The sequence below is a fragment of the Oryctolagus cuniculus genome, chromosome 20 (assembly GCF_051225735.1).
Source record: "Oryctolagus cuniculus isolate XC-2025 breed Fujian yellow rabbit chromosome 20, ASM5122573v1, whole genome shotgun sequence".
Classification (NCBI taxonomy): domain Eukaryota; kingdom Metazoa; phylum Chordata; class Mammalia; order Lagomorpha; family Leporidae; genus Oryctolagus; species Oryctolagus cuniculus.
The window spans coordinates 24,829,099-24,850,940 of NC_142886.1; the positions used below are offsets into that span (position 1 = coordinate 24,829,099).

At 42.9% G+C, this 21,842-nt stretch overlaps 1 protein-coding gene across 12 annotated transcripts in view; it reads left to right on the plus strand.

Moving 5' to 3' along the window:
• Positions 1–21,842, plus strand: part of LIN52 (lin-52 DREAM MuvB core complex component) — a 119,123-nt gene that overhangs the window by 42,879 nt on the left and 54,402 nt on the right. The window contains exon 6 of one of the 12 annotated variants that reach the window (XM_089322366.1): positions 8,492–9,238. The exons of the other annotated variants lie outside the window; for them this stretch is intronic. Within the exon in view, the coding sequence (XP_089178492.1) occupies positions 8,492–8,514 (23 nt within the window). The 3' untranslated portion in view covers positions 8,515–9,238. Of the gene's footprint in view, positions 1–8,491; positions 9,239–21,842 lie in introns of those variants that run through there. 12 annotated transcript variants of the gene reach the window in all.

Here is a 21,842-nt window from a genome sequence, read left to right on the forward strand (position 1 = left end):
GCCATTGGAGGGTGAACCAACGGCAATGGAAGACCTTTCTCTCTCTCTCTCTCTCTCTCACTGTCCACTCTGCCTGTCAAAAACAAACAAACAAACAAACAAACAAACAAAAAAACCATAAATGCTTAAAAACAGTTAACTATTATTATTATTAGGGACAGCATATCAGAAAAAGATTTTTTTAAGTTTTATTTATTTATTTATTTGAAAAGCAGAGTTAGAGAGAGAGAGAAACAAAGAAGAGACCTTCCACCCACTGGTTCACTCCGCAAATGGCCACAATGGCCAGTGCTGGGCCAGGCCAAAGCCAGGAGCCAGGAGCTTCATCAGGTCTCCCACATGTGTGGCAGGGGCCCAAGCACCTGGGCCATCCTCCAAGTTTTCCCAGGTGCATTAGTAGGGAGCTGGATTGGAAGTGGAGCAGCCAGGACTTGAATCAGTGCTGATATAGGATACCAGCATCACTGGTGGCATCTTAATCTGTGCCACAGCGCTGCCCCTACATATGAGAAATTTTGAGTCTAAGAGGACTGTGATTGGCCGGCGCCGCGGCTCAGTAGGCTAATCCTCCGCCTTGTGGCGCCGGCACACCATGTTCTAGTCCCGATCCGGGCGCTGGATTCTGTCCCGGTTGCCCCTCTTCCAGGCCAGCTCTCTGCTGTGGCCAGGGAGTGCAGTGGAGGATGGCCTAAGTGCTTGGGCCCTGCACCCCATGGGAGACCAGGAGAAGTACCTGGCTCTTGCCTTCGGATCAGCGCAGTGCGCCGGCTGCAGCGTGCCGGCCGCAGCGGCCATTGGAGGGTGAACCAACGGCAAAGGAAGACCTTTCTCTCTGTCTCTCTCTCCTTGTCCACTCTGCCTGTCAAAAAAAAAAAAAAAAAAAAAAGAAAGAAAAAAAAGAAAAAGAGGACTGTGATTATATTTACACTATTAGGAAGATCATTTTGCCACCATGGTCAAAGATGAAATAGTAAGGAATGAAAATGATCTAGGGGGCAAATTAGATTCTCTTCAGTGCGCCAGACTAATGATAAGCACTTGAACTAAAATAGTAGAGGTAGAATTGGAGAATAAGGGATGAGTTGTAAAATTCGAATGATAGAGGCTGGCGCCATGGTTCACCTGGCTAATCCTCTGCCTGCGGCGCCGGCACCCCGGGTTCTAGTGCCAGTTGGGGCACCGGGTACTAGTCCCGGTTGCTCCTCTTCCAGTCCAGCTCTCTGCTGTGGCCCAGGAAGGCAGTGGAGGATGGCCCAAGTGCTTGCACCCCCGCACCCGCATGGGAGACCAGTAGGAAGCACCCGACTCCTGGCTTTGGATCGGCGCAGCGCCGGCCATAGCGGCCATTAGGGGAGTGAACCAATGGAGGGAAGACCTTTCTCTCTGTTTCTCACTGTCTATAATTCTTTCTCTGTCGCTCTCTCTCCCTCTCTCACTGTCTAACTCTGCCTGTCAAAAATAAAAAAATAAAATAAATTCGAATGGTAGAATGGAAAGTCCTATGACTAAATGAATATGTTAGGGCTGGGGGGTCCTAAGCAGTGAAAATAGAGAATCAAAAACAATTCTTAGGAGTGGACAGTTAGCCTAGCAGTTAAGACACATTGGAATGCCTGGATTTAGCTCTCAGCTCTGACTCCTTATTCCAGCTTTCTGCCAGGGCAAATCCTGGGTGATAGTAGGTTTCTGCTACCCCAAGGGAGACCTGGATTGTTTCCAGGTGCCTGACTCCAGCACCAGCCCATCCCTGACTGTTGTGAGCATTTAGAGAATGAAAGAGCAGATAGAAGCTTTCTGTCTGGCTGGCTATCTCTCTCTGCCTCTCAAATGAATAAATAACAAAAGAACAGTTCTTAGATTTCAGGCATGGGTAAATATTACGAAGATCTTTGAGGAGAAAGGTTGAGGAGTTCAGTTGTAAGTGTCTCTGTAGGTTATCTAGATGAATATACCCAGGAGACAGATATATAGGTATCAAACACAGAGAATAACAGTTTCAGACATCATCAGTGCGTAGGTTCTAGCTAAAGCCATGGATGGGAAGATGACAGGGAGGGTATGTAACACTAAAACAGAACCCTGATGTAGTAGACAGGCTCTGAGATGGTCCCCTAGGACCCTGCTGCTGCTATTTCTGCTCTGGTTAAATCTCCTCTTGAGTCTGGGTTGGACGTAGTAATAGTAAAAGTACTGTGCTGCTGCTTCTGGGATTCGACTATAAGAATGCCAAGACTTCTGTCCCCTGTGCTCTCATCAGAGAAGCAAGCTGTCATGGTGGGAATATGGAAGGAAAACTGGCTTGGGAATGATAAAATTTGTCATTAGAAGCAGATCTGCTCTTCTACTTACTTGACAAATTACCTCTCTCTGAGCTTCATTTTTCTTGTTTACAAAATAGAAGTAGTAATAATGCCTAAATCTTTCTGGGTTCTTGTGAGGATTAACTGTATGCTGAGTAATATGAATCTTAATGATCTTGAATTTGGACATGTATTTTGAATTTCTGTCATTTATTTATTTATAAGGCAGAAAGGGGAAGGTAGAAACAGAGAGTATACCCCAAATGCCTGCAATAGCTAGAGCTGGTCCAAGTCAAAGGCAAGAGCTGGGAAGCTAATCCAGGTCTCTCATGTGGGTGGCAGGAACCCAACCAATTGAGCCATCATTGCTACATCCCAGAGTATGCGTTAGCAGGAAGCTGGAATCAGGAGCAGAGATGGGACTTGAACCTAGGCATTCTAATATGGCATGTGGGCATGCCAAGCAGTGTCTTAACTGGTAAGCCCAGTGCTTCTACCCTTTCCTTTTTTAAGCCTATATATTTACTTATTTACTTAAGAGAGAGAAAGGCAGAGATAGAGCATGGCCATATATTCTTAAATATGACAACAAAAGCATGAACAACAAAAGAAAATATAGGTGAATAAAACTTCATTTGAATTAGAAACTTTTGGGGGCCCTGTTGTGGTATAGCAGATTAAGCCACCGCTTGGAATGCTGGCATCCCATATTGGAGGGCTGGTTTGAGCCCTGGGCGCTCTGCTTCCAATCCAGCTCCCTGCTATTGTGCCTAGGAAAGCAGTGGATGATAGTCCAAGTACTTGGGCACCTGCCACTCATGTGGGAAACCAGATGGAGTTCCTGGCTCCTGCCTTCGGCCTGGCCAGTCTTGACTGTTGTGGCCATTTGGGGAGTGAACCAGTGGATGGAAGCTCTCTTTTCTCTGTGTCTCCCTCCCTCTTTGATGCTCTACCTTTCAAGTAAACAAATAAATAAATATTTTTAAAGAATTAGAAACTTTAGTGCATCAAAGAACATTCTCATGAAAGTGAAAAGACAACCCATAGAATGGGAGAAAAGTTTTGTAGATTATATATTTGATAAGAGACTTGTACCCACAGTAAAGAATTCATCAACAACAAAGAGACCACCCAATTTTAAAAATGAATAGGGAATTGAATGAACATTTCAACAAAGTTATACAAATGGCCCAACACTCACATGAAAAGATGGTGAGTGTCGTTAGTCATTAGGAAAATGCAAGTCAAAACTATAATAGGATACTACTTCACTACCCACTAGGATAGTTGTAAAAATTTAAAAACCCAACAAAAACGAAAACACTCAGTGTTGGTAAGGATGATGTGAAATTTGAACTCGCGTACATTGCTAGTGGGAATGTAAAATGTGGAAAATAGTTGGTGGGTTCTTCAAAAGGTTAAACATAAAATTAGCATATAACCCAGTAATTCTACTAGTAGGTGTATACCCAAATGAATCAGAAACAGGTATTCCAACTAATACTTGTAAATGGATGTTCATATTAGTACTGTTCATAATAGATAAAAGGTGGAAACACAGATATCCATCAGTGGATAAATAAAATGCGATATATACCTGCAATGGAATATTAATTCAACAATACAAGTGAAGTACTGATATACACAACCATACGTATGAATTTTTTTTTTTTTTTTTTTTTGACAGGCAGAGTGGACAGTGAGAGAGAGAGACAGAGAGAAAGGTCTTCCTTTGCCGTTGGTTCACCCTCCAACGGCCGCCGCGGCCGGCGCGCTGCGGCCGGCGCACCGCGCTGATCCGATGGCAGGAGCCAGGAGCCAGGTGCTTTTCCTTGTCTCCCATGGGGTGCAGGGCCCAAGCACCTGGGCCATCCTCCACTGCACTCCCTGGCCACAGCAGAGAGCTGGCCTGGAAGAGGGGCAACCGGGACAGAATCCGGCGCCCCGACCGGGACTAGAACCCGGTGTGCCGGCGCTGCTAGGCGGAGGATTAGCCTAGTGAGCCGCGGCACCGGCCTATGTATGAATCTTGATAACATTATGCTAAATGAAGGAAGCCAGACATAAAAGGTCATATATTGTATGATTCCATTGTGTGAAACATCTAAGGTAGATAGAGGCAAGAGATGGGAAGCAGACTGGTGACTGCTGGATGCTGGAGGGAGTGGAAAATGGGGCGTGACTAATATTTAAGTATGGGATTTAAGGTATGGGATTGTATTGGTCCCTCTTCTGTTACTCTAACAAAATAACTGAGGCAGGCTACTTGTTAATGAAAAGAGGTTTATTTAACTCACAGTTCTGGAGGTTCAGGTGCATGGCACTGGCATCAATAATGTTTTCTAGCTACTTGTTTTTTCTTTGATGAATTTTCAGTTGTAGTCTTTGCTCTTGTTGGTTCAGATTCCAGTTTAAAACAAGAAACTTGAGTTCTAAAGAAATGAAGCGGGGTAGACACGTGGTGCAGAGAATGAGACAATGCTTGGGACTCCTGCATCCTATATTGGAGTGCCTGGGTCCAAGTCTTAGCTCCACTTCTAATTCCAGCTTCCTGCTAATGTGTACCCCAGGTAGCGAATAATGGCTCAGAACCCACAAGGGAGACTTGGCTGGCCCAACCCCATGTGTTGCACATATTTAGGGAATAAACCAATGGATGGGAGGTCTCTCTTGGTTTCTCTGCCTTTAAAATAAAATAAAAATAAAAATAGCAATTAAAAATGAAGAAATGAAATGGTTTTCCCAGGGTTACCTAGTAAGTTAGTGATAGAACCAGTAATCACAGCATGTTAGGGCTGGAAGGGAATCTTGGAGATCATCAAGACCCAACCCTCTAATTTTACAGATGCAAAAACAGAGGTTAGAATATCTTAGATGATTTGCCTAAGGACAGCTGCAAAGTTAATGATTCAGGAATTTGAATCATGTATCATGAAATCATCAAGAGAGAAAGGCAGTAACATTTTTGAAACTGTTAATGTTTCTTACATGTGTTTTCTCAATTCTTTATTTTTTATTTTTTTGTTGTTATTTTTTGACAGGCAGTTAGTAAGAGAGAGAGACAGAGAGAAAGGTCTTCCTTTTTCTGTTGGTTCACCCCCCAAGTGGCCGCTATGGCTGGCACGTTGGGGCCGGTGCGCTGCGCCAATCCGAAGCCAGGAGCCAGGTGCTTCTCCTGGTCTCCCATGGGGTGCAGGGCCCAAGGACTTGGGCCATCCTCCACTGCACTCCCGGGTAACAGCAGAGAGCTGGACTGGAAGAGGAGCAACTGGGACAGAGTCCGGCGCCCCAAATGGGACTAGAACCCGGGGTGCTGGCATCACAGTGGAGGATTAGCCTAGTGAGCCACGGTGCCAGCTTTTCAATTAATTCTTACCACCATTCTTTATTCCCATTTGAACAATGAAGTTACTGAGGGTCATAGACCTCAATGATTTGCCCAGAGTCACATCCTTAGCTATTTTGCAAAACTAGGACTAGACTCCAAATCTTCTTATTCTTTACCTAAGGGTATTGTTGTCGTTCAGAATAAATAGTGGATATATTTCTTGGCTTCATTGGAATACTTTATATTTGATAAAGTATGATTTGCCTCTTGGGTCTTATAAATAAAACTCTATTTAACAGTTCCTATTGATGCTGGACACCATTCTGACATTTATGATACTTGTGAACTTAAGGAACTTTTCATTATAAGTAAAAGCAGATCAGAGACTACATGAGTAGAATGGTGTTATTGAATAAATAGAATTGAGATCCTTGTGCTAGATTTGACTGACTTTTTTATGGTAGTAATTGTCTGGGGTGAAACTCCTAGCATTTTCTTAGAACTATTTTTATTCTATAGAGAATAAAATCTTAATATATAAAATCAAAATGACATTTGGATTCTCTGAAGTGTAAAATGGACTTCAAATCAGCAAGGAGTCAAATAGGAACAAAATCGAAACCATGTCAATTGTATCCTCCATATCTCTAAAAAACCTTAGTTTTCTTGACAGGGCTTAGAATTTCAAAGTAATGTTAAGAGTTAATTTGATTGAAGCTTCATACTATAGAGATGTACAAAGATTAGTATTGACTTGTGTGTAATTTTGTTGACACTCTTGGTTTGGTTCAGTTTTGTAGAAGTTGGTTAGTAAAATCTATGTTTTACATTTCTGCTTTTTAAAGAGATCTTGTAAGTGACTGGATTGATGTTTTAGTACCTGCCAGTTGCATCTAAATAAATTAAAGGTAGAAGAGAGTAGCATGTGCTAGTTTTCCTTTTTTCCTCTTATAGGGTTTTATGAAAAGCCTTAAAGAATAAAGGGGCCAAAAATTAACTCATTTTATTGTAGCCTTCAATAGTTTTTATTTAAGAACTAGACATTAATTCTTTTCTTTGGTGTTTTTCTGATGTTCTTGATCGTAACAAGAATGATTACGTAGTACTATGAGCCGTTAACTCAGCCTACTATTGAAAAACAAGTGTTCCCAGAAGTAATTGTTTTTCTGTATCAGACATAACCTACCTTTAAAAATCTCCTTTGGAATGTTGAAAAGAGATCAAATGAAACCTTCAGAATGGTTATTTATTGGGGAACAAGAAACCTCCAATTTCATTCACCCATTGTAGCTCCATTTTCTCATTTTAATGCTCAGTCCACAGTGGCGATGGTAAAAGATGTCCTGCACCTACAGAGATGGCAGTGGGAGAGGGGACATCACCTTTCGGTTTATTGCTTGTTGCAATTTGGCCTGTTTGCAGACAGAATTGCTCTGTGGGTACTTCCAGTAGAGTGGAAGAAATCAAGATAGCAGTAAGAAATCAGCCTTTACACGTGACCAAAGAATTGGCTAATTTTTAACATGCAGTTAGTTAAGAAATGATTGCAGCCTGAGGAGTCATGACCTCAACTTTTCATCAACTCCATTGGATTGTGCCTCAGTTTGGAAATGAAGGAGGTATACGGGAAGTTTTAATTGTACCTGTGTGATTTATCCCTAGTCAGCTCTTTAATTTCTTCTGGCTGTCTGAGGTTTCCGACATGCTGTAAATTTCCCCAACTTTTTCATTATCTGCAATTTCTTTATGACTCGTGAATCGGAGTGGAGAGAGAGTGTGGATTTACAGCAGAGATAAACATGTCCATAAAGTCTGTATCTGTGTCAGTAATTGTACTGCTGTCAGTGACTGTCCTGTTTTACAGGCCTCTCTTGGGAAAGGAACAGGCTTCACTCCCAGCAGCATTGGAGTGCTGGCTTTGATTTGCATTAACTTGCTAGAAGATTAGGTAGGGATGGTGGGATAGGAATTGATAGTGGACCTTGGGCTCTTTTGTTGGTCGGTTGGTTGGTTTGAGGTCAAATGATCTCCTAGGAAAATGTGTTGGAAATAAAAGATGGACAGGGTTTATTTCCTCAATAAAAATGTAATTTATATTGATATAGAAAATGTGAAAAATCTAGCTTTATTTTAGGCCTCTAGCATGACTTCTCTTTCCTGTCTATCACTGTTGATAATTGAACTTGGGTTTTTCAACTATTATTGGCTCTTTCCTGACTGTTTAAGTTGGTGTGGCTATAACCACTTATGAGGAAGGCAGGCTTAGACAGAAATTCTTAGTATTCTTGTCTTTTAAAGACCCTTTAGAATCTCTTTAGTGTTTTCTTATAGCAATTTTGAAAGAAACTAAAGTCTGTTTTAAATTGATGGCAACACAAACACAAATACTTTTCTTCTAGTACATTTGATATTCTAAAGATCCCTCAAGAATCAAAACTGTCCTTGCATACCCCGAACCTCCTACACGGTGGAGGGGAAGCAGGTGGCAGTGCAGTTTAACAGCAAGAGGGTAAGATGCAGCCTTCAGTCAGCCCACAAGTCCAGGTAATATGAAGTTATTTAGTTGATTTCTCCATGCCTTTCATTTATCTTCTGCTTATATTCTTTTTTTTGACCACAGCCATCTTTCTACTAGTAGGTGAGACTGGGAAGATTAAAAGAGATACAGAATTATTTGGCTCCTTCCCAGAAGCTGTGGTAAAGTGTAGTTAGAGAAAATTATGGCTAAAATGAGATTTGAAATTATCTGGAATTCTAATTCTTTGTCTCTGCTATCACATAGTAGTCATCATCTTTTTTCTCTCCAAAAGATTCATTTATTTATTGGAAGACAGGGTTACAGAGAGAGATCTTCCATCTACAGGTTTACTCCCCGAATGGACGTAACAGCCAGGGCTGGGCAAGCAGGTACATTAGCAGAAAGCTGGAATGGAACTGGAGCAGCTGGAACTTGAACCAGTGCTCATATGGTATGCCAGCATCTCAGGCAATGGATTAACCTGCGACATCACAACACCGGTCCCAGGCTTTCTTCTTGCTTAACAAGTGGTAAACTACTCTCTTGGGTGAAAGGAATAATCTACTTAGGATGTTTGCCAGTAAGTTCTTGCCCTCCTTTAGAACAGGGACCCTTTTTTTAAAAAAAAAAAGTTTTTTCCCCTATCATGACAACAGTATTCCTTATGGTACAAGCTTTTGAAATTGCTTTGTTACCTAATTCTAGTTTTGGAAAACTTCTAGTGTATGACTTACTATCCCAATGTAAGCAAACATATACAATAATGTAAAAACAAGCAAACAAAACCTCAGGTTAGGGGCCAGCACTGTGGCATAGCAGGTAGCATCCCATATGGGCCCTGGTTTGAGTCCTAGTTGCTCCACTTCCAGTCCAGCTCCCTGCTAATGTGCCAGGGAAAGCAACAAAAGGTGGCCCAAGTGCTTGGGCCCCTGCACCCATGAGGGAGACCAGGAAAAATCTCCTAGCTATTGGTTTTGGATTGGTGCATCTCTAGCCATTGTGACCATTTTGGGGGTGAACCAGCGGATGGAAGATCTCTCTGTCCCTACCTCTCTCGATAACGCTGCCTTTCAAATAAATAAATAAATCTTTTTTCAAAAAAAAGAAAAAAACCAGGGCTGGCACCATGTCGAGTGAGTAAAGCTGCCACCTGCAGTGCTGGCATCCCATATGGGCACCAGTTTGAGTCCCAGCTTCTCCACTTCTGATCCAGCTCTCTGCTATGGCCTGGGAAGGCAGTAGAAGATGGCCCAAGTGCTTGAGCCCCTGTGCCCACATGGGAGACCTGAAAGAGGCTCCTGGCTCCTGGCTTTGGATCAGCGCAGATCCAGCCATTTGTTGCAGCCATCTGGGGGAGTGAACTAGTTAATGGAAGATCTCTCTCTCTCTCTCTCTCTCTGCCTCTCCTTCTCTCTCTTTCAAATAAATAAATAAATCTTTAAAAAGAAAAGAAAAAACTCTCAAGTTATTCTTCACTTGGTGCTATAATTCCTTGTTTCATTTTGTGAACTTAAAAGAATTGTTTTCCTTACTGCATGCCCATATTGGAAGTGCTTGAAATCCATTTATTTTCTTTTGACTTCTATAAAGTTCATGCAGTCTGATAATAAACACAGAAAGGTTGGACTAAATTAAGTAATTTCATCTGTGTGTCTACTCAATCTGTCGAGAGAAGAGTGGGAAGTCTGTCTGGGTATCAATAGGAAAACAAGTTTTCTGATTGCTCAGGTTGAAAACTTATTATTACTAAGAATGTCTCCTCCCAGAAAATGGTTTGCTAGGTAGGGAAACTACAGTGTTCTAGCTTCACAGAGAAAGCATTTTTTCTCTCCTGACTGGAAGGAAAATGGTTTATGGTTGTCTGCATCTGCTTCTGTTGCTGTCAGCTGTCAAGTTCAGTAAAAGCAAGGATTTTAATTAGCCAGCAGTCTCACAGTGTTGGAGGAAATTGTCATTAGAAAAGGACAAAGCAATAAAAAATTATTTGAGTACTTATTTGTGTGCCTGCTACTCTGTGAAATGGCTCCCCAGCAGGGACTGATAACTTTGTCTTAAAGGTTTCATAATAAATACAGTGCTGAGGAATGACTCAGTCACATGTCTTCAGACTGAAAGGGAGCAGGCAGCCTCTTCCTGCCCTCCTTAATCAGATTGAGAATGGAATCCAAGAGTAGCCAGGCTTGAAACTAAAAGGAAGCACTGCAGTATCGATCTGTTGACTGCTTACGGAAGGGATCATTCCTGCATGAAAATCCTCATGTGGTGCTTTGCTTTTTAAGATTCCGGATTTCCTTGGAGCTGTTGATTAGAAAATTTCATTTCAAATTATAAAGTAAATGAATATCAATGTCAGAAATAGATCAGAAGGAAGCTCCTCTTCAACAGCTTAGGAAGAAATGCCATTAGGTCTTCATTTCGTTCTAGCAGTTGATTGTGAAAAAATTGTAAGTACATATGGGCCCCACCACCACCACCATTGTGTGAATGTGAGTGTGTGTGTGTGTGTGTGTGTGTGCATGCGTGTCTTCTCCTTTCTTAACCATTTGGAAATAAATTTCAAACAATCATGACACTTTACCTGTAAATACGTTTGATTGTATCTCCAAAGAATACGGATGATTTCCTACATTATAAGATGACCATCTTATCTAAGAAAATTCAATTAAAATTTTTATCTTGTGATTTTGAAAATTATTTTAATTTCATTTTAAAGGCAAAGAGAGGGGCAGAGACAGAGACAAGCAGAGACAGGCCGACAAAGATCTTCCCATCTACTGATTGATTCCTCAGATGGCTGCAGTGGCAGGGGCTGGGCCAGGTCAAAGGCAGGAGTCTGGAACTCAGTCCATGTCTCCCACTTGGGTGTCAGGGACCTAAATACTTGAGCCACCATCTACTGCCTCCCAGGGTGTACATTAACAGGAAGCTGGAATTGAAGTGGAGCCAGGACTTGAACCCAAGCACTCTGGGTTGTTCCAAGTGGAATATCCTCTGCCAAACAGTCACCCCAACAATAATTTTGAAATAACCAATGTCATTCCACAGACTTCTTCCTCAGTTATTACTAAACATCTGTGTAGCTTTTTATTTTTTTTTCAACAGAGAGAGATACTACACAAGAGTAAACTTTCATATACTGGTTTACTTCCCAAATGCCTTCAACAGCCAGAGCTGGACTAGACCAAAGCTGGGAGCCAGGAACTCAATCCAGGTCTCTCATGGGTTGCTAGGACCCAGTCAGTTGAGCTATCACCTGTTGCTTCCCATGACCTGCACCAGGACTCTAACCTAGGCACTCTGATAGGGCACATGAGCTCCCAAGCAGAGTTTAACTGCTAGGCCAAATTCCTGCTCCTTGTATAGCTTTTTTTTTTTTTTTTTAAACTGATATCCAGTCAAGGTTCAAGCATTGTAAATACCATTATATTCATTCTCTCTCTCTCTTTCTCTCTCTCTCTCTCTCTCTCTCTCTCTCCCTCTCTCTCCCTCCCTCCCTCCCTCCCTCCCTCTCTCTCTTTCTCTTTTCCAAATGTATTTGAAAGTCAGAGTTAGAAAGAGAGATCTTCTATCTGCTGGTTCACTCCTGGCCACAAATAACGGGGGCCGGGCCAGACTGAAGCCAGGAGCCAGCGGCTTCTTCTGGGTCTCCCTCATGGGTGGCAGGATCCCAAGCACTTGGACCATCCCCTGCCGCTTTCCCTAGTCCATTAGCAGGGAACTGGATTGGAAGCAGAGCAACTGGGACTCAAACTGGCACCTTTATAGGATGCCAGAATCACAGGCAGTGTTCTTAACCCCTATGCCACATTGCTGGCCCTGCCATTTACATTCTTGATAGGAAAGCATTTAGTACTAAATTCTGCATACCGGCTCTTTTAATGAGTATCTCCCAGCTTTCTCCCATGGTGAACTTATATTTACTCAAATGACTGTAATTTTCCTCTAGAATATTGAGTTTTATGTTCTTCCTCTACAACAAGCCTACAGTATCAAGCCTCTTTATTTCTAGTGTTTTCCTTTTTTTCCCCAACCAAATTAGCTGTAGAATTGATCTTTTCTCCAATAACAACTCCATTCTACAACCAAAGTAATATTTTTGAAACAAAAAACTGACATGTTAGCCTCATTCCCTTCACTCTAAAATTCATCATGGCTTCCCATTGTTCTTTAAAGGTAAAGTATCTGTAACTTGGCCTTTCAGCTCAGCTAGATCCGGCCCTTCTCACACCAGGTGCTTCTCACGCCATGCACCTTTCTGAGCATGTCTTCTGCTCGTTCCTACAGAGGGGAAAGTGCGGTAAAGAAGTCATGGACGCGATGGCTAATATTTACGTATGGAGACAGGATATACTTCAGACTGGGAAGCAGTTTTTGAGTATGGATTGGTTAGAGTCCTGGAAAGTGTGGTTACCGAAGTGAGGAAGAGCTAGGTATGGAGAGCCTGGTCTGAAAGCCGCTCACAGATCCTGGCTAGGAGGCTGTGGCAATTGTAAGAGTGCAATAACTGCTTGTACTGGATAGGACAGTGTGAATGCAAAGGAGGGAAAAGCTGAGAGAGATTTGGAGAAATATAAATAAGAAATAGTAACAGACTGGAGAGATGAAAAAGGCAAAATATTTTCAAGATCTTAAGCCCCTCTGACTTAGAAAATACAATTTAGGGTAGAACTTGGGGTATATATTATAAAACATGTCTTATTTGCTAAGGTATTATAAATCTTTGATAAAGGTTTATTTATTTAAGAGTGATGAAGGAGAAGAGAGGGAGAGAAAGAGTGGGGGAGAGAGAGAGATCTTCCATCTGCATATTCACTCCCCAAATGTCCACAACAGCCAGTGCTGGGCCAGGCGGAATCCAGGAGCCTGTACTCTATCCCGGTCTCCGGTGTCGGTGGCAGGGATACAAGTGCTTGCGCCATCACCTGCTGCTTCTCAGGTGCATTAGCAGGGAGCTGGGTTAATTGGCACTACGATATGGTATGTGGGTGTCGAAAAAGTCAGTTCAATCTGTTGTCACATGTTTGCCCACATTAAAGCACCTTTGATATGAATAACTTAAATTATTATCAGGGTTATCAGGTAAAAGACTGGATATTACGTCTATTGGTTAGGATAACGTGCAACTACATGTAGCAGAAAATGGCTTTGTATAGATAGAATTGTTGGTTCCACAAAAAGGAAGGCTGGAGGTAGACAGGTTGAGGCAGGTAGGGCAGCTCACTGAGTCATCAATTTTTTTTTTAGGATTTTTATTTTTATTTATTTGAGGGAAAGAGTTACAGAGAGAGGGGTATTCCATCTGCTGGTTCATTCCCCCAAATGGCCGCATGGCCAGAACTGTGATGATCCAAAGCCAGGAGCCAGGAACCTCTTCTGGGTCTCTCATGTGGGTGCAGGGACCCTAAGACATGAGCCCTCTTCCACTGCTTTCCCAGGCCACCACCTGCAAGCTGTATCAGAAGTGGAGCAGCTGGGACTCGAACCGTCACCCATATGGGATGCCAGCGCTGCAGGCAGAGGCTCAACCTACTATGCATAGTGCCAGCCCCAGAGTCATCAATTCTAAGGCTTCTATTTTTCCACTCCACTTTCTTAGTAGGTCGCTTCCATGTTCGTGGATGCTGGGAGCTCTCCCTGTCACAGATTTACAGGCCAGAAGAAGATGGGAAGAGCAAAAATGGTGTCCCGTACAGCTGATGCTTCCTCCTAAGCTGTCTTCCTGAAAGCCCCCACAGAGTGGTGGGCTGGCCTGACCTAGCTGCAAAAGAATGCAATCTTTCATTCCAGACTGTTGTTTTGCTGGCTAAAAATTGGGGTTCTGCTAATAAGGAGGTGGGGGAAAATAAGTGCTGGGATAGGCAGCCAACATTCTGTGCCACAGCAGGGGACAGGGCCTATGCAAGAGCAGCGGGGTCATTAGAAAGATGTGAGATGTTGGTTAGGTTGAGAAAGCACAGAATTAGTGATTTCAAGGGTACCTGTGTGGACTAAATGTGGTGTGGGCTATAATGATAATTTTTTGATTAGCTTTTTGTAATCTTATTGTTTAGTTCTTCATAAATGAATGAATGCATGCACAATGTAAAAGGATCTTGCAGACTTTATTATTGTTGTTGTTGTTTTTAAGATTTATTTATTTGGCCGGTGCCGTGGCTCAATAGGCTAATCCTCCGCCTGTGGCGCCGGCACACCGGGTTCTAGTCCCGGTCGGGGCGCCGGATTCTGTCCCGGTTGCCCCTCTTCCAGTCCAGCTCTTTGCTGTGGCCCGGGAGTGCAGGGGAGGATGGCCCAAGTGCTTGGGCCATGCACCCGCATGGGAGACCAAGAAAAGCACCTGGCTCCAGGCTTCAGATCAGCGCGGTACGCTGGCCACAGCGCACCAGCCACAGCAGCCATTGGAGGGTGAACCAATGGTAAAGGAAGACCTTTCTCCCTGTCTCTCTCACTGTCCACTCTTCCTGTCAAAAAAAGAAAAAAAAAAGATTTATTTATTTATTTGAGAGATGGAGAGACAGAGAGAAAGGTCTTTCTTCTGCTGACTGACTCCCCAAATGGCCGCAATGGCTGGAGCTGGTTCGATCTGAAGCCAGGAGCCAGGAGCTTCTTCCTGGTCTCCCATGCAAGTACAGGGGCCTAAGCACTTGGGCCATCTTCTACAGCTTTCCCAAGTCATCAACAGGGAGCTGGGTTAGAAGAGGGGCATCCAGGCCGGCGCCGCGGCTCACTAGGCTAATCCTCCGCCTAGTGGCGCCGGCACACGGGGTTCTAGTCCCGGTTGGGGCGCCGGATTCTGTCCCGGTTGCCCCTCTTCCAGGCCAGCTCTCTGCTGTGGCCAGGGAGTGCAGTGGAGGATGGCCCAAGTGCTTGGGCCCTGCACCCGCAGGGGAGACCAGGAAAAGCACCTGGCTCCTGGCTCCTGCCATTGGATCAGCGCGGTGCGCCGGCCGCAGCGCGCCAACCGCAGCGGCCATTGGAGGGTGAACCAACGGCAAAGGAAGACCTTTCTCTCTGTCTCTCTCTCTCACTGTCCACTCTGCCTGTCAAAAAAAAAAAAAAAAAAAAAAAGAAGAAGAAGAAGAGGGGCATCCAGACTCCAACCAGCACCCATATGGGATGCCGGCACTGTAGGCATCAGCTTTACCCACTACACCACAGCGCCGGCCCATAGCCCTTTTTAATTTTTAGGGAACAAACTGCTCAAGAAATGATAAGCTTCTAAAGTTGCTAAATAGAATAGAGAAAACTTGGTTTTCCAAGTTCTGTGTATTTATCAAAACAGATTCTAAGATCTAATAAAAAAAGATTGTTTAAATAATATTTTATTCAACTATCGTGGATTAGTGAATCTGAGGGTTAATTTTTATTTTCACTGTGTTCTACATGATCTCAATTATAACAGGCTGTCAGCAGTGTATGAATGATTGAATTATTTCTGAAGCTCTGTATTATGTAGGCTCTGGTGATATTGAAATGTTAAAGGCAGTCTTCACCATTTAACATAAAAAATGAGTTTTTATAGCTAATAAAAAAGCTGTAAATCACTTTATATATAATACACATTAATACAAGTGTGTATTATATAATTGATATACAGCAGTTTTTATAATTTTATTGATAATTTTTGAAAAATCTTTTTAGCAAAATATATGGAAATGTGTACATTCCTTTAAAGGAAAGTGTTTTTTTTTAACTTAGTCCAAAATGACAAGTAAGTTATTAGGTTTATGCTACTTAAAATGGCAGAAATCAGCACTTTACTCTTAATATTTAAAGGTGACTTCTTACCTTCCTTGTAGCACTTTGTCTACTGTAGAATATGCATGGGTTTGCTCTACTTATGGTGACTGGACTCATCCTCTCAATGAGATCAATATTAAGCCAGCCTTCTTTACCTCCTCGATCCATATTAAATCTGTCTTGGAAAGAGTCCGTTTATTGGATAATATAGCTACACCGAGGCTCTATGACAATATCTTTTGCTGCCTCATTAACTCTCGAGCATTAGAACAAGATAAAAATGCCCTAAAGCCTCTTATCTGATGTCTGCTGTAACCTGCTGAAAACAGGAGTGCTATTAGTTTATGTTAGAAATCAAATGGCCCTCTGCAGCGCAGGAAGTACTGATTAAACCTGAAGTGTCCCCGAGGACGCTGCAGCTGTCAGAGGGGTGGTGGCTGTCCCTCACGAAAAGGGAAATCTGGGCCAGAGGTCCCCGGGGGGCGGTGCTTTAAGAACCTGCACGTGGCTGCCCCAGCTGTTCTGCTTTGCCTAATGAATTGTTTTACAAGAAGAGGCTGGGCATTATCATCACAAGCTGCCTTCCTGAGGGACTTGAGCTGGCCAAATAATAAGTAATGTTAGTGATGGTAATTGAAATGTGATGACTCTCCCGAGATCCTCACAGGCTCTAGCTGGTGGGTACTTGTGGATTGTCCAACCAAGGCCTTGTTTCCAGGCTGCCTTCTTTATTTTTGTTTGTTTCATAATACTGCTGTGTGAATTCCTCCCCCCCCCCCCTTTGGAAATTCATGAACAAAAGCAACCTTAGGAATGTTATGGGGGATTTAGGTGCAAAAGGAGCAGGTTTGAGTTTTTCATTTAAATTATCTACACCATGACAGCAGAAAAGGGCCACATCCTCTTAGGCTTTTGAGGGGAACACTGCAGAGATCTCGCGGGGCTTATCCAAGTAATAGAAGCTGTTGGCTTAAATGATTTTTAAAATAGCATGGAAGGATGTGAAAGGTAAAAAGCTTACCTGCCGAATGGGCCAGAGGTAGCCTCCACTTTCTCCACAAATGCTTCCACTTTCTGTACACAGTTAGTTTTAGGTACATTACCATACACAGATGAGGTCATAATATACAAAAGGTCTTTGAAATGTTCATGAAAAATGTATATTACAAAAAAACTCTACATGGGTTTTGATTTGAGAGCGGCACCAAAATAAACTTATCTTTTCATTTCTTTTTCTCTACCAGCCTTTTAAAGTACCCTCATATAACAATGTTTGGTGACTTGTTCTTTCACCCCTTAGTGTACTTCAGGTATCTTTCCATAGTAGAACATACAGATCTGCCTTCTTGTTTCCCAATCACAGCATAGAATTTCATTGCATGAACATACCAATCCGACACTCTTAGTAGGGGCCAGCACTGTGGCACAGTGGGTGAAGCTGCCACCTTCAATGTCAGCATCCCATGTGAACACTGGGTTGAGTCTCAGGTGCGCTACTTCTGATCCAGCTCCTTGGTGATGTGCCTGGGAAACCAGCAGAAGACACCCAAGAGTTTGGGTCCCTGCCACCCACAAGGGAGATAAGGATGGAATGCCTGGCACCTGGATTCAGCCTGACCCAGCCCTGGTTGCTGTGGTCACTTGGGGAGTGAACCAGTAGGTGGAAGATCGATCTCTCTCTGTCCCTCCCTCCCTCTGCCTTTCAAATAAATAAAACAGATCTTTAAAATCTTTAAAAAAGAAAAAGATTCTTAGTAGGTAGCTTGTCTTAAACTTTATGATCAAGTGCTTAATCTGCCAGTAATATGTGTTCCATATTCAACATCTAATTTTATATGAAGTGTTTTCCTTTTGGGGGGAATTTTAGTTTTTTTTGTTTTGTTTTTGTTTTTAAATTTGTATGAAAGAAAAAGAGATTTCATCCACTAGTCACTCCCTCAAATGCTGGCAATGGTGGGGGCCAAAGCCGAGAGCTAGGAACTCTATTCAGGTCTCCCACATGAATGGCAGAAATTGTCACTGCTCCCTCCCAGGATCTGCATTAGCAGGAATCTGGAATCAGAAGCCGAGTCAGAATACCAACCCAGGCATTCTGCTATGTGATTCAGGCTTCTCTTACCACCAAACACCCACCCACATGGTTGTTTTAAAATGGGAAATTCTGGGTTCAAGTCCCAGTTCCCAACTTCAGCTTCCTGCTAATACTTGAGTTGCTCAAGTACTTGAGTCCCAGCCTCCCACAGTGGAGATCTGGACTGAGTTCTGGCCCCCAGCTTCTACCTTGTCCAGCCCCAGCTGTTGTGGACATTTGGGAAGTGAACCAGTGCATGGGAGCTCTCTGTCAAATGAAATTAATTGACTAATTAACTAAAATTAAAATAGGAAATGCTAAAAGTGAAACTCCTTTGGAGGGAGTAATTTTGTCATTGATTATCAGCTGATGGATGTGCAGTGATATGCCCCCTGCTGGGTGTTTAAAATTCTTTGCTTAGTTAAATAAGAAGTATTCTGTCCAATATAGATAGGGAAAATAAATAACCTTAGGTAAATATTGTCCCAGGTATTCTCCAGGGCTTCCTCTAAAGTTGAATAAATGTTTTCTTCACCAATTTTCTACTTCACAAGTTCCAGGAATCAAGTTTTGAATGCATTAATGGACTTGGGAAATGATTTGTCAGCATGTGGAAATGAGGACTTGGGTTTCTTGTGTAACAGCTTGGCTAACAAAGCAAGGTTGTGCCTCATGAACTTTAAGGGCTTTGCTGGGAGTGGCAGTATAATGAATGAAGCAAAGCAATTTTCCTGGAGCATTTCAGGTCAGTGATGGGAGAAATCAGTTGTCTTTTCAGGCAAACAAAAACCTAATTTTAGTTGCATCTGTCTTCAATAGGAGAATCTATATGCAAATTGAATGATAGAAATTTCCACTTTCATCAAAAATGGAAGCATTGCATATCTTTTTAAACCCAAAGCCCATTAGACCCATTCTCTCAACACTTAAAGGTTCTGGTTTACCAAAACATTATTGAAGAGATGTCATACTAATAAATTGTGAAATGTCAATTCAGTTTGTTTCAGGTTTCTTCTATAGTGTTTTCCCTGTCCTTGTTACTGTCATTTCAGTTGATACACAGTCCTTAATTTAATAATTGGAAGATATAATTAATAATAATTACTGTTGTACTTAATTTATTTCTTGTCCGAGCTTTCATATGAGATTTCTGGAGCTGTTCTGGGATGTTGGAGGGTTTCTAGATCTATTCTGTTTAAAACAGTAGTCATTACCTGCATGCATTCACTTAAAATTAAATAAAATGTAATTCTTCAGTCACACCAAGAAATAATATTGGACAGTTCTGCCTTAAACCAGCAGTTAGCAACTATGACCCATGGCCTGTTTTATATGCTTTATAGGTTAAGAATGATTTTTACATTTTTATAGGGATTTAAAAATCAAAACAAAAACAAGAACCATTAGAGTATGAAACGGAGCCTAACATATCCACTGGCCCTTTACGTAAGGAAACGTTTGTTGACTCCCAGTCTATGCCTACTCCTGTTGATGACATTTCAGCTTTCTGACTGAGTTAGGAGTTTCCCTGAGCCACCCAAAGATTGTGACTCTGGTAAGTGGATAGACAGATTGCAGAGCAATTTCTTACTACAGACACATTTTGGAGTAAGTCCTAAGCTTACACAAGGCAGTGCCCTGGAACGAACACAAGTCAAGTCAGTGTTTTAAACAGGCAAAATTATGGACTTGCTATGAGCTTTGTGAATATTACGTATAGTTTAACAGACTGTCATTCTGATTTTCTACATCATTTTGTCTTATAAGTATTGCATGCTCACAGTTTACTCTGAAAGAACAGAATAAATGCATTTCAGCAGATGCACTAGACTTTTTTAGCAAAGAGCTTATCATAAAAAAATTTCGGGGGGTCTGGCACCATGGCACAGTAGGTTAATCCTCTTGCATGTTGCATGGGCATCACATATGGGTGCTGGTTCTAGACCTGGCTACCCCTCTTCCAGTCCAGCTCTCTGCTATGGCCTGGGAGAGCAGTGGAAGATGGCCCAGGTCCTTAGGACCCTGCACCCATGTGGGAAACCTGGAAGAGGCACCTGGCTCCTGACTTCAGATTGGCGCAGCTCCGGCTGTTGTGGCCATTTGGGGAGTGAACCAATGGAGGGAAGACCTTTCTCTGTTTCTCCCTCTCACTGTCTATAAACTCTCAAATAAAATAAATTCTTTTAAAAAAGAAAAATTTTTGATACAGCATCCACCCTCCCCGCCCGCTTTTTTTTTTTTTTTTTTTTTTTGGACAGGCAGAGTGGATAGTGAGAGAGAGACAGAGAGAAAGGTCTTCCTTTTTTGACGTTGGTTCACCCTCCAATGGCCGCCACGGCTGGCGCGCTGTGGCCGGCACACCGCGCTGATCCGAAGGCAGGAGCCAGGTGCTTCTCCTGGTCTCCCATGCGGGTGCAGGGCCCAAGCACTTGGGCCATCCTCCCCTGCACTCCCGGGCCACAGCAGAGAGCTGGCCTGGAAGAGGGGCAACCGGGAAAGAATCCGGTGCCCTGACCAGGATTAGAACCCGGTGTGCCGGCGCCCCTAGGTGGAGGCCTGATACAGCATCCTTTTTCTTTTTAAAGATTCATTTATTTATTTGAAAGGCAGAGTTATAGAGACAGAAGCAGAGAGAGAGAGAGAGAGAGAGAGAGAGTTCTTCCATCTGCTGGTTCACTCCCCAAGTGGCCATAATAGCTGGAGTTAGGCTGATCCAAAGCTAGGAGCCAGGAGCTTCTTCTGGGTCTCCCACGTGGGTGCAGGGGCCCAACACTTGGACCATCTTCTGCTGTTTTCCCAGACCACAGCAGAGAGCTGGATCAGAAATGGAGCAGCCGAGACTCGAACCAGTGCCCATATGGGATACCAGCACTGCAGGCATTGGCTTTTACCCACCAGCCCTGCAAAAAGATTTTTTAGCTGATATTCTCAACACCTGAGAGATACTCTTCCCTTACCAAATATAGATAACAGTTTCTCATTATATGGAAAGTCTGCCTATAAAATGAGCATCTGGCACTTATATGGTATAAATTAGGCAACTTGTTGCTTTCAAGATGAAACCTTGACATTCATGGGTAACTTTGTGAATTCCAATTTGTGATAACCCATAGCATATCACTCATTTCCTATAAAATGCAGTAAATCAAGGTTGAAAAAGAATTCAGAGATACCCTTTTGGGCTTTCATGTCAATTATTCACTAAAAAGTAACTGACATAATTCTTCCACTAACATAAATTTTTCTTTTTTGTTTTTTTAAATTTATTTGACAAATAGAGTTAGACAGTGAGAGAGAAAGAGAGACAGAGAGAAAGGTCTTCCCTCCGTTGGTTCACCCCGCAAATGGCTGCTACAGCCAGAGCTACGCCGATCTGAAGCCAGGAGCCAGGTGCTCCCTCCTGGTCTCCCACTTGGGTGTAGGGGCCCAAGCACTTGGGCCATCCTCCACTGCCCTCCCGGGCCACAGCAGAGAGCTGGACTGGAAGAGGAGCAACCGCTACTAGAACCCGTCGCCCATATGGGATGCCGGCGCCACAGGCGGAGGATTAACGAAGTGAGCCATGGTGCTGGCCCCTAACATAAATATTTCTTCACAATATGTTGACTTACTATAAAAAATATTAACTTGAACTTGTCTGAATTTTCAAACCCAAGACCATGATGCCATATTATTATGGGTTGTGTAATCACTTCTCAGCCTTTTGGCTAAGATCAAGTGTATGGGTTGTATGGTTGAGATCATAAAGTATACTGAATCACAGCAAAAATCGCATTTCTCAACGCTGGCCTTGGAGAAAGAAGCACCTGATAGAGGAGATAAAGAAAATAACTTTGGGGCCGGCGTTGTGGTGTAACAGGTAAAGCCACTGCCTGCAGTTCCAGCATC